This window comes from Epinephelus lanceolatus, chromosome 16 (genome assembly GCF_041903045.1).
Source record: "Epinephelus lanceolatus isolate andai-2023 chromosome 16, ASM4190304v1, whole genome shotgun sequence".
Lineage (NCBI taxonomy): Eukaryota > Metazoa > Chordata > Actinopteri > Perciformes > Serranidae > Epinephelus > Epinephelus lanceolatus.
The window spans coordinates 33,246,777-33,260,474 of NC_135749.1; the positions used below are offsets into that span (position 1 = coordinate 33,246,777).

The following is a 13,698-nucleotide window of genomic DNA, read 5'->3' on the forward strand; positions in this document are numbered from 1 at the left end:
GTCAAACTGAAACAACATCAAAAAATAATACAAAGCAAGAGTCATTTTGGAGGAGGATAAACATGCTATAAATTATAATCCCCTTTTTTAGTTTTGTGTAATAAAATGCCACCATTTGATGATTAGCACTAAACACCGTTCATTTAAACTGATGATGGTGCAAAATGAAAAGTCAGGGAGTCACTTAAATTTGTACAGTTCATCCTGAGGGGGGACATGACTATGAACCAAATTTCATGGCAATCCATCTAATAAATGTCAAGACATTTCACTGGTGAACCTTAGGAAAATTTATCCTCTGAGGACCATGAATGTCAGAATTTAATGGCGATCCATCCAAAAGTTCTTAAGATGTTTCTATCTGGACTGCAGTGGTAGACTGAGCGACCTTTTAGCAAACTGTAGAGTTTATGCCACTGGCAAGAAAATTAATTGTTTTCTATTAACATAAGTCTGATATACAGCACAGTGAGTCTTGAAATCTCAGCAGCTGGTCCAGTCAATCTGTCAGTCTTGGTATCAATCAATGACCCTTTCACCCTTTGCAGGCTATAGAGAAGAAAACATTGTGTATTTCCTTATAAATTATTCAGGAAAAACAAAACAGGGTTCAGGGTCAATATGTAGCTCACATAAAGATCAACTGTGTGTGTAGCAGGTTTCAATCATGATTTATAACGATCAAATGCGGTAGGAACTGGTAATAGTGGTGTCATCTCTGTCCTTGGACTGTGTGTGGGTATTATTAACACAGCTTGTGTCAGAGGTAGCAGGATTTGGATTCAGAAGCACCCCTCAGTGAGTGAATGTTAAGGTCTCCTGGTCAACTGAGGACAAAAAAATCAGGCGTCATCACTATCTTTGTAATGTGTGTGTGTGTGTGTATGTGTGTGTGTGTGTGTGTGCACATGCTCATATTTTGTGTTCAAATACACTCTATAAAGTTATAACAGCTGAGCTTGTCCCTGAGCCTTGCCAGTGGTGTATTTTCCTGAATGGAAATGAGACGCAACAGCATTGTGCGAGGTGAAACTAAAATCCATTTAGTCATGATAACATTGACTCTCTCTCAGTAAACTGACATTCTCAGTTTAACATATCAGCACAGGTTCGCAGGGTGCTTAAACATATCCAAGCATGCATTGGGCCAGATTATTTTTTTTGTTGTAACAATGCTTCTTGGTAATAAATCTTATACCGTTGGAAAGCCTGTTTATTTCCCTTTTAAATGGTGACACATTTGTAAGGAACATGAATTTGTGGGATGAGCAGCAGAACTGAGTATGTAGGTTGCGCCCAATAATCTACCAAAAAAAACTTTCCTTTTGTGCTTAGTTTAGATAAATCGCACAGTCATAGATACCAATACTGCCAATCATTTCCCTACATACAGTAATATTTTGTTTGTGACAAAAACTTTAAACTTGTTGATTGAAATTAAGAATTTCTTCGGGAAAGGACGGAAAAAAACGCATTTTATAGTTTTAGGATACACAAGGCAGGATTTTCCCAGAAAGACTCAGAATACAGATACAGAAGCAATCCCTCCTGACCCACTCTCAGTGTGTGGCGATGTATTTTTCTGCAGAAACTCTGCACTCTGCCTGGGTTTTCTTATTTTCTGTGTTTGGGACTTTTATGAGCGTGCACCCCCACAGTGCTCAGTTGTGATTGGGGCTCTATAAAAAGGTAGCAACCCGATCGAAAGCAGCAGGCATCCAAGACACAGCACTGCAAAAACTCAAATATAGGGTGGCAAAATTCCAAACTATAGTCAATCTGTTTTGCAAACACTAACTGATATACCTTTACATGGGTGGAGGATGAATTCTGGGGCTTTCCATTTCCTATTTATTTCTTTAACAACATTAGCAATTTGAGGGCCCCTTTGGTTAGAGAAGTGTTTCTCAACAGGGGTGGTACTGCCCCCCCAGGGGGGAGTGTTGGGGAACAGCTAAAGTAATATAAAGGGAGTCACTGATGTGTCTTTTTGGGGTGTTTGGGTGTCTCTTTTTAAAGCCAGTTTTGTCCAACATGCACATTTCACAATTTTATCATTATAATTTTATCGATTAACTGAATAGATTTTGGTTGTAGAGGGTCAAAGGTCAAGGTCATTGTGACCTTGCATCCATCTCATTCTCATGAACGCAATATATATAAGAACAACTTGAGGAAATTTCTTCAAATTTGACACAAATGTCCACTTGAACTCAACAACAGTTTTTGATGGTAAAGGGTCAAGGTTGCTGTGATTTTGTCTGTCTCATTCTCGTGAACATTGGTGATATCTCAAAAACTCCTTGAGGGAATTTCTCTAAATTTGGCACAAACGTTCCTTGGTCTTAATGAACTGATTAAATTTTGTTAGTCAAAGGTCAAGTACATTGTGACCTCGTCTGTCTCATTTGTGAATGCAGTATCTCAAGAACGCCTTGAGGGAATTTCTCCAATTTTGCCACAAATGTAAACTCAACACTGAACTGATTGGATTTTGGTGGTCAAAGGTCAAGGTCAGTGTGACTTCACAAAATATGTTTTTGGCCATAACTCAAGAATTCATACCCTAATTGTGTCAAAACTTCACACAAATGTCTAATAGGATAAAATAATGAAGTGATGGCATTTTATATCCAAGTAGTCTGTACAGTCCACTCTCCCAGTGCTGTCAGAAATATAGATTTACTGACATTTTCTGCAGTATCAATACACATTGTTACTCTTTCTTTGTTTACTACAGTCATTCTGCTGTTCCCTGCTACTAACAAAGAAAAGAAAAATTGTCGGTGACTTCATATAGCCTTGTTACATCTATCCTATAATAAAAAAAAATTACTCTTATATCGTAAATGTCAATTTTTCTTGTGGTATCAAAGATGGTATTGAATATTGATATCTCTTTTAACATATTGTACCAAAGCTGAAAATTCCAGTATCTTGACAACACTAGGCCCTTTATGGTCTGGTTTCAGTTTCCACTTCTGATAAAGACCAACACACAGCAGGGATACTAGAGTGCAGAGCAACAACGTAATGCACAGCTATACTATAAGACAGGACTGATTTTCCTCAAAGGAATATAACTTTTTCAGAGCACAGATATGTGGGATAGTTTTGAATGTGCAGAAAGTTGTGAACATTATTAGAAATCTTAAAACACTTCTGAGTTAATTAAGTCCAAGAGTTTGTTAATGAAATTAAAATAAATGAGCATGCCACTGACAATAATTGGTGCAATAAGCACGTTTAAAGATTTTACTAGATTTTACAAAAGAGGAGGGAAGAGTAAATCATGCCAACATGTGTGTTTACTCGGCTGATATTAAATGAGAAAAGATGGTCTACAGGAGAATAAATATTTGAAAGCAATACATAATGAAGAGAGCCATACTGCATTATATTCCATTATATTTTTATATTTTGAATTAAGTGTTTTCCATTACATAAATAAAAACCTTTTTTGCCATAAATTGGTGCATAAAAATTCACCAAAATACAGAAAATTATGTTTGATGTTCAAAATTTCTTATAAGATGCTTTTTGTTTGGAAATGTCTGCTGTTTATGATCAATAACAAGAGATAATTACAATTGAAATGAAAAATTTCTAACTGTCTGATTTATTTAACATCATAAATATAATTGAATGCACGTGACTTATTTTGTTCCCTGAGGAACTAATGATAATAGTATTCCATCTGTCCAGTTTAATCAAATTTGTTATTTAGCATTCCATGACGTGCTTTTTTTGTAATGATATTACAGAATAATAATCAACATTAATATTCAGGGAAGACACTTAGCAGACATTTTAACTGATGGGGGCAGTGAGGGACCTGGATAATGGATAGGGAGACACTGGCCCAAAAAAGGTTGAGAACCACTGACTGGGTTAGAGGGTTTAAATGTTATCAGTGGCTCAGTGGGACAATAAATCACATAAAGAACAATAGGTGCGTAATAGAAAACCAGTGATAGGATTTTGTACGACATGCAAGATACTCAAGGCTTTTAAATTTTAGAGCTGTGGGATCATCTTGCTTAAAGAGCTGCTAATCTTCAAAGAATTTCATTAATTTTACCGTCACATGATGTGGAAATGCAGTTTCAGACACTTTTCCACTTTTAACATATTCAAATCCTGGTGAGAAACATTAGAGTTTCTGCATTAAAAGGAGGAAACATAACGAAATGGAATAGTGGTTCAATATCTAGCAGCAGCTTTCAGGAAAATGTCTTTGTGGTATCATCTTTCAGAAACTCATTTGACGTCTGAAAGGAAAAACACTAATGGCAATCAATTAAGTCTTGAGATTGCCTGAATCTCAGTCAGATCTGTTTGTGTTTTCCGCTCTTTAAGTGAGACTTGTGTGAATTTGAAAGTCGTACATCTTCAGAGGAGATCTGATAGGAGCACTCACTATTGATCTGACTTTTAGTGGAACCACAAACAGGCTGATGTTTCAGCTAATGTGCCTTTCATGGAGCCTAATGCTGCAGGGATGTTTCCTCGATTACCATGACAGTGTTTAATGTGCTAATGTGTGTCCAGCATGATGAGCTCATACCTCTGATTCCCGCCTTCGTTAGTTAAACATGAGCTATAGTTTGTGTCTGTGATATCTTAAGTTTGTTAAGTGCTGTTTAAATAACTGATAAATGTTCCAATAAACTGATTTTTTATTAGTGCAAGCTGCCCGCAATGTCAGTTTATGCTAGGGATGCTGATATTGGTCTGCCCACCACTTGGTCTGGATTGAACTATCTTGATTATTGGATGGATTGCCATGACATGTATTACAGACATTCATGGTGACCAGAAGATGATTCCCACTGACTTCAATTATCACCTGACTGTCTCTCTGATGCCATCATTAGGGCTTTGCCATTGTCACCATTGGCAACTCCGAGTCAAACCATGCAATGTTGATTTGCATCACCATTACCACTTTCAATGTACCGAGTTGTGCCGAGTGGCGCCCCATATGAACCATCTCTGGAGTTGGGTCAAAATGTGCCCTCCCACCTCCAAGCAGGGTTGCTGTGACGTCGAACAGGTTTGTCATTATTATTTAGCGTCAATATTCAGTGAATATTGAATGGCATTTTTGAATAGCCTCAGCTGCTGTTGCCAAAACTTTATGGTAATGAGCTCTGACGCGGTTCGGCGACAACCAGTCGGAATGCTGACATGCTTCGATGAAGCGGGTCCCAGAGAACAAGCCATGTAACTTTAGTTCCTACAGCACACTTTTTCCAACAATGTATATCGAGAAGTTTATTACTTGCGTTCGCGCCCACTCAGTCCATAATAATGTGTCGCTGTTCAGTTACAGAGATCAAAATAAAAAGAATGAGGCTTGGGACCTTGTCACGGAGGTAGCTGGTTGGTCTCTTGAGTTTTAAAGTGTGTAATGTTAGTAATAGAGGAGAAAATTGCAGGCTTATGTTGCGACGTAGCATGCAAGTCATAACTTTGTGTAGGCCAACTATGAGCTTTTTGACGGGACAACAACAAAGCAGCAACTACGCTGCTTTCAAGCCAGTAGTCCACTTTGCAGCTCCTTTAAATTGACAAGCACGATCGAACGTTCAATGATTCACGTGATGAGCGACTAGAGCGACCAAAGCTGCCACAAATATTTTTGACAGTCGTGCTTCTTGGGCATCCGCGAAAGACTTTGCCTCTTTGGAAGCTTCTGGTTTGAACGTATAGTAACTTCTTTGGCTTCATGCACATCTGAGCAACTTTCATAGGAAGAAATGGGGCCCGGCTTCTGACACCGTATCCACTTCTCTTACATGCTATTGCCAGATATAGCAGATGTTTCCTAAGTTGCAACTACATATCAAAAGAGAAAAAAAAGAGAACAAAGAGAAAAGAGGACGGTGAACGCTTGGTCTACAGATGTTGCAAAAAAATCCTTGATCATATTTTTCAGTATACAAATCTTAAACCGCTATTCTGGCAACTCTTCAGAATTCTCATTTTCCCAGCCTGTACCTTTCAACTTTTATAGTAGTGTGTTTCTTTTTCTGACTCTGGCTGCACAGTATTTACTTTCTCTGTCAGCCTGTGCTGTTTTGTTTGTCGCACTGGGTCCAGAGCCCCCTGTTTCTGAGTCTGAATCATCTCTGAGCTCCGGTTTTATTCTTCTTCAAATCCCTCTCCACCTGCTGGCCTCTCCCCTCTGTGGGTCTATAAATTACGCAGAGGAGTCATGTTTATGGAAGCAAACAACTCAAGTGCTGCCGTGAGATCAGCGCTCAACAGGAGCGACACTTAATCAGAAATTCCACTGCTGACGCCATGGCCACCAACTGTTGGCGCTCATTCGAAAATCTAAAAAAGGAGGCAAGGGGACAGAAAGCAATAGGAAAGAAGCTACAGGTTATTTCCCTCTTGCTCTTTCCCTTGTAAGCTGTAATTAACCTAGCAGTAATGTTAACAAATGTCAAATATTTATACAGTCATAAAACTAGCGGTGCATGTTGGCCTTCCAACCCTTGTGTAGGAGGAAGAATGGCAACACTAAAGAAAAGAAAGCAGCGGCCAGGGATGGAAAAACAGTAAGACGGATGTTTTCATCTTTCTCTCTCACACACTCTTTCTACTGCTCTCTCTCTCCCCAGGGTCCACAGCTGAGAAGTGATACATGGCTCAGCAATAGTCTGAGCCCTGGGGAGAGCAGCTCTGTGGCCTTGGTAAGAGACTAACACACACACACACACGCACATACATACACCTTCACACCCAGTCACGCACAGCCAGTCATGAGAGTGCAGGCATACACAGAGGAGGACACAAAGGTTTGACTAATATGAGCCTCTGAAAGCTGATACCAATATGTCCTCAGTCTGTCCTGATTTCTTTGAACGATTCCATTTTCTCACCATATGTTGAGACACATTCAGTGCTTATCATTAATTGTTCTTCTTGTCTGGCTCTGTAAAAGCATTTAGATCGTCATGTGACAATAAAAAGTTTTGAATGAAACAAGACGAACACATTTAAGATCTTAAATAAGGTAGGCTTATCCACCACGTCCATTCAGTAAGAACAAAAACTTTTATATGTCAATCAATCAATCAATAAATTTTATTTATAAAGCCCAATATCACAAATCACAGTTTGCCTCACACGGCTTTACAGCATACAACATCCCTCTGTCCTTATGACCCTCGCAGCGGATAAGGAAAAACTCCTCAAAAAAATTCCTTTAACGGGATACATCACTGCTTTAAAGTGAAGAATTAGAGGGGAACTTATACTTAAGTATTTTTCAACCCTATTTCCACATGTTTTATGTAAAAGTCACTCATGAGAACAACAAGTGGTGCAGCTGCACCCCATCAATTAACATCCACTATAAGTGCTTGTTTTTCCACTGACAGGCTCACACTTTTACTATGAGTGTCTGACAACATCAGCTAAATGCAGCTCCGCAAGCCAGAGCTTTGACTTAACAGGTCGGTTCTGGTACTGAGCTTCATGGGTATTGGTGGGTGCTGGTTTTCAAAAATGGACCCGTGCAGGCCGCTAGCATCACGCGGCTAACGTTATCTAACAGGTTTAATGAAAAAGATTGTTGCTGCTGCAAGGCTTCTGCCCAAGTGGCAAAATATGACGAGTAGTGATGAGATCTTGTTGTGTTGTGTTAGCTTGTGCTAACCAGGCAGAGAGAGCATGAAGAGAGCCGCTCACAAGGACTTATGGTTGATTGTCAGCGATCAGCTGTTGCTGTATTGAAATCAAAAATATGAAAAACTCTGCAAGATTTCAGAGTGAGACCTCTCTTTTAGCGAGACTTGTTGACACAACACAAAGCAGAACAAATGAAAGATAGAATAAAACTTTTAATTTCTCTGTAGAGTCCTTTCTGTAATGTTGTATGGCATTCATGATAACAATTGCAGCCTGTCAGTGGCAAAAACAAGCACTTTTTTTTGGACGTACATTGACAGGGCACACCTGCCCAAAGTGGTTACAATTTAAGTGCTGCTGCTGGCTGCAGCTCTCTCTTTCAATACTTGACCAATTTCAAATTTTGTTGTTTCCCGGTCACTTAGGCACAAATACGTGGGATAGGGTCCAGGCTGAAAATTTCCCTGAAAAGCTGAAAAGTTCCCCTTTTATTGATCAAACACACATAACCCCCATCTCTCTGGGCCAAAATGATCGGAAATCCTTCCACCTCAGCTTCTCCCTCCTCGCATTGGGTAAGTCACTAATTAATTTGGACTATAGACTGTGGGACAGATCTAGACTGGTTCAGGCTTGGGACAAAGAGAAGAGTAAAACCCAGCACCCTCCTGCTGTGAGTCAACACAGCTACCCAATTAACATGAACAATTTTGAACAAAGCATCATAAAATTAAAGTGTTCATATATACAGTAGTACTTCTTTGGATTCTCTGGATTATCATTTTTTTAATAAATGCTTGTCTTTATTAGACACTTGGTAGTGTAGAAGCAGATGATGAAGTGTATGTGGTTATATGATGTGTGCCTTTACCCCTCACCCACCAGGACTTCCCATCATATTTAATATTTCAGTGACTGCCTGAAGTCTACAACTCACTGACATCTCTTGTAAAGCTCTGCCAGCAGCCAGTCAAGAACATCTCACTGTTTGGCCATAAAACCTTTGGCTGTCTCATCCTCGTTAGAAAGATTGTCCTGGTGCATTGTTTCAAAATCGGGGGACTAAAGGTCTGACCCTCAACGTCAAACTATAGTTAAAATACAGCAATAAAAAAGTACTCCACCGATTTAGCATTGCACTCCTGTAACATTGTCAGACTCGCAATAGACATCACAAAAGGATCAAAATGGATACAGCAGAACCAATGTCTTTTTTATTCAACGCATTCTTCCTCCTTGTCAAAACATAGCGCCTACATCGCCCAAAATGCAGACAGTTCAGTCCGAGGGTATTTCCTGCATAGAGAATTACAAGGAGGCCTTGCCTCCAGTTCTCAACAAAATTCTGACAGGCTTTGTAATGGAAAACACTGCACTTGGAGGATCTGTCATTTGTAACTGCATTTGTGGCATTAAGCCAATGTGATGGAGCGATCATAAATAGCAGTGCTCCAGGAAAGGTGCTGCCACAACTGCCAAAGAGGAAGAAGAGAGATTTCTGTTTATGGCTTGACCACAGCATGGATGTGTTAAGAGACCTGGATACAGAACTGGTGGCAGTGGCCAGTTAATCCCCATAAAAGTTGCTCAGTGCTGCATGAAGCCAAAAAGGCTCTATTTCAATGATATGAAATTACCCAGATGATCGGCACTGCTCCGCATTATTGGGTCCATAGAGCAGGCAAACTAGAGGCTTATGGCCGTTGAGCGTATCCGACTTGTGGCGGACTCTTAGCTTACTTCCGGAGTAGCGTTCCAATAACTTGAATGGGGATAAAATAATTTAATCTTGTGGCTCTTTTAGACTTTCCAAACTTTATCGGACCAAATGGATTAAATCTTGATAGTGGAATGACTCATTTTTGGGGGGTTGTGATGCTCAAAAAAACGTATCCACCGATTTATAGACTTCTGTGTTCCAATGTAAGTCTATGGGAAAAAGTCTTTTTGGGCCCACTGGCATCACATAACGGACCTCAGAATTGCAGTGCCACTATTTGGCCACAAAGAAAATTGGCTTCAAAGCTTGGTGCACTTCCTGGGGGCCTGGACCACAGCAAGACTGGGGCAATATGTTTGTGCAGTTGGCATTGGTAAACACCACTCCATTCTCCTCTACGCCTGTGCGGCACCTAGATCATTCACACTGGTGAAATGTAAGGAAATAAAATTGTTGTTTTTTTCTCAACTTTGCACTGATATTATTTTTCTTATTTCATTGTACAGCACACTGGTCAACTCTGATTGATTTTAAATGAGCTTTAAAAATGAATTTGATTTGATGTCAAACTGATTGAGTTCCGTTGTGCTGCAATACAGAGAGAAAACCAACAAGAAATGTGATGTTGTCCGAATACTTCCTGACCATAGTCTAGACAAAAGACAACACAGACACACCTACACACAGTCTCCACACATCGTGAATCATTTATCCTTTTTTCAGAGTTTAGATCTGGGCAACCTTTCTTGGGGCTGAGGTCTGGCCGTCTAACAGCAGGAGGCAGTTCTGGGTGAGTAACAGTGCTTCTTTTTCTCACCTCTAAAGGATTTGAGGAGACAAGAGCAACACTCTCTCACCACTCCCATTTCTGTCTGGAGACTGTTCAGATGTAAGAGGAGAGCCGAGGACACCAGGACTGGTGTCTTTTTGTTATTCTGTCACAGTGGCTTTCAGCAAAATGGGAAAATAGATTGAGGCATGCAGAAAGAACAGAGGCTTTACAAAAAAAAAAAGAAAAAAAAAAGGATAAGATAATAGCATTTTACCTGATCCCCATCTTTCCGTACTGGCACCGCATCCACCGCTGGAGAGACAGCAAGAGAAACAGAGAGAGATGAATTAAAGATAATTTCATTATCATAGGTGCTTCAGTAGCTACAGGTATCAGACCATGGCAGGAAACACAGATGCGAGAAGACACAAAATATCAGTCCAGAATACACAATTGCTTTGTCTCAAGCATCCATGACAGGAGAGGAGAAACAGGAAGACAGAGGAGTGAGCAAGGGACACTGACAGAGAGAGGGAGATAACAGTATGTCAGACTGATGCAGCCTTCAATGTGCCCGCTGAGGGAACATGACAATGCTGTCCAGTATTTCTCTCTGTCACACACACACAAACACACCATGCTAAAATTAGATTAATTATCCACGCCAAGCTTTGGCACACAGAGGGCACAACCAGTATGAATCACGAGGGCCAGAGATGATGCTGAAATATTTGAGGGCGATAAAAGGGGAAGCCTCTCTGTCATTATAAGTAACGGGGTGCAAATTTAATAATTTAGCGGTAATCACAAAAAAAGAAAACGAGCTGTTGACCAGAGAGATTTTGATGATGACTGACATAACACTCTCCTTCCATCCCATGATGACCTTGAGTCTGACCTTAGTTAGTTAGGTTATCCAATGCAACCTGTGAAAGCATATATGAGCATTAATTGCCACACACATTCATATCAATTGTTCATTCATTTTCCATAGCCAATTATGCTGATAGGGGTCGCAGGGGGCTGGATTCTATCCAAGCTGTCATTGGGCAAGAGGCAGGGTACACCCTGGACAGGCTATCAGACTCTCACAGGGCTGACACATAGAGACAGACAAGCGTTCACACCTATGGCCAATTTAGAGTCACTAATTACCCTAACCTGCTGTGGACTGCCTGGAGTGCCCAGAGAAAGCCCACACTGCCACGAGGAGAACATGCCAACTCCCCCACCCTGGGTTTGAACAAGGCACCCTCTTGCTGTGAGACAACAATGCTTACCACTGCAACACCGTGCAGCCATTTATATCAGTGTCTATTAAATTTCAGCCATTTGCATGGGGGCAGAGTGTACACAGAATGCTGCATTAGATCCCTCCCTCCTGATCCATTCATTGTCAAACATAAGACACAGCAACAGCATCTGAGTTCTCTTTGTATCAGTGGTAAGATGAGGAGTCAAGCTGCCGTAGGAGCAGAGAAAAAGAGCTGCTATGGGAGCTGGTATGTACAAGCAGAGAGTGAGTGGGGGGGTGCATTTAGTTCTTGGGGCGGCGAAGCTGGAAAAAGGACATTGGTGTACATCCAGGAGTGCTGACGCGCAGCTTGCCGCCACCAGTGTGGGGCTGCACATTAAAAAATGATAGGGGCGTATTTTTTGACAAACATCAGTGTGTTTTGGCCTTGATGCAGCTCAAATAGATGACCACTAGAGAGTATAGAAATAGAAATGCAATCTGAGTTTCAGGCACTGCCCTGATGCATCATCAGCCTCTTTTACCCAGCCTGTTCAAGGTGGGAATGATTTGCCGTCATCCTGCCTCACTGTTCTTTAAATAAGGCTGTAATAGCGCTGAAACAACGTCTGTGTAAAAGGGACAGCCAGCAGGACGGGACCAAAGGCAGGACGGGGGTGGCGTTTTGACAACGCGTTATGTGTGCAACCCACTACTGGGAGATTTAAGAAGCAGAAAATAGCAGTTAGCAGCTAACACAAAGAAGAACAGACCAACCCAAAAAGTCTGCAAATTAGGGAGACAATAAGGTCAGGGCACTCCTTACCCTTTGAGAAGAGGACGAGATCAACCGTCATGTAACAGGAACAGTAAACAACTGTTATTGCCATGTAACGCCATTGTTAGTGTTTAGAATGTGCTGCTAATGTATGTGTTACATGTCTCACTTGGACTGGAGTCCAAAACTGTTTTGTTACATGTCACGCCTGTCATGTGTTTTTTGCTTCTGGAACACCAGCATGCTATCTAAAATCACACACTGGAGCAGCATGATGCCGCCATTATTTGGTTCTGTGTGAAAAGCAAAGCCTGCATAATGAAGGGTCTTAGGTCCCGTTTATACGACAAAGATTTCAACCATTAATGGTAAACTTTAGTTGTGTTTTGGCCAATAGTTTACACGAGAGTGGCGTTTTGGGTGCCTGAAAACGCAATGTTTTGAAAACAGGTTCCAGAGTGCAATTTTTTGAAAACAGCACTGTCTTCGTTGTCATGTAAACTTGCAATATGCAGTTCCTCTGAAAAAGGAGACTTTTCGTACATGCACATTACCCTTCCAGTCACTAGGCATGTGCGAGAAAGTCGACCATCACAACAACAATGGCAGACTCCCGAGCTCTGATTGTGCTGCTCACCCTGTTGAATTTATCAACGCTTCTCCAGCAAAGTGTAGATTTACTGTAGCAAGTCAACCACGTCGTCCGTCCAGACAAACACCGCCAACTACTGGCCTAAATGCCAGTCTAAATGCGGAACGAAAATGAGAAACAATTCTGTTTTCAGTGGATCGTTTTTGTGTAAACATGGCTTTAGTCGAGGCCTTATTGCAGGATCTCTGTAACAGGACTATTGTCCCAGGTGTTCATGTTAACACTGTTCACTGATAATCAGATGCTCTGACATCATCAGTCAGTATCTAGTGAGGTGTCAGTCTTGTCAGCATAATTTTCATTTGACATAAAAGCGGTTGTCTAGACAAGTTAATTTTAAAGTTCATCATGTTGATCAAAGATTTATTTCTGTAAGTCGACTCACATCAACCTGTGCAGCTGTTTGAATCTCATCCAAGCTCGTCACAGTTTTTTAATGTTGCCATTTCCTGGTCCTTGCAGGGGGGACGACCCCTCGTTAATCCTCCCTACAAAGCTCTGACTGGCTCAATTGTTTGTTGTTCCAACTGGGAAAACAGCCTTTAATGAGCACAACACCCCACCTACAGTATTTGAATCTCTGAAAACGTCTGAGATGAAGTTCACTGATAGTAGTCCATTATTCAAAGTAGGAAAACAGATCTTTTCATTTTATAAATGTTTGATGACATATACCACATATTGATCCCCCGTACAGGGTTATTTATATCTACATCACCTACAAAAAAAAACCCAATATAAAATACATTTCTACAGAGTGAGCAGATGTTTAAAAATCCATGGACTTACATTAGTAATTACTTCACTTGAAACACAAAATTACAGGTTGTTAGTCATGTTTTAATGCAGAGGTACTATCAAACTATTGACGTTATTATTCCAAAATACCATTGCCAAG

General features: G+C 40.7%; 1 protein-coding gene across 6 annotated transcripts in view; it reads right to left on the bottom strand.

Moving 5' to 3' along the window:
• Positions 1-13,698, bottom strand: part of LOC117263852 (protein FAM131B-like) — a 97,279-nt gene that overhangs the window by 38,695 nt on the left and 44,886 nt on the right. For all 6 annotated transcript variants that reach the window (XM_033637532.2, XM_033637530.2, XM_033637529.2 and 3 more), the window contains exon 2: positions 10,411-10,448. In XM_033637532.2, coding sequence (XP_033493423.1) covers positions 10,411-10,448 — 38 coding nt within the window. The remainder of the gene's footprint in view (positions 1-10,410; positions 10,449-13,698) is intronic.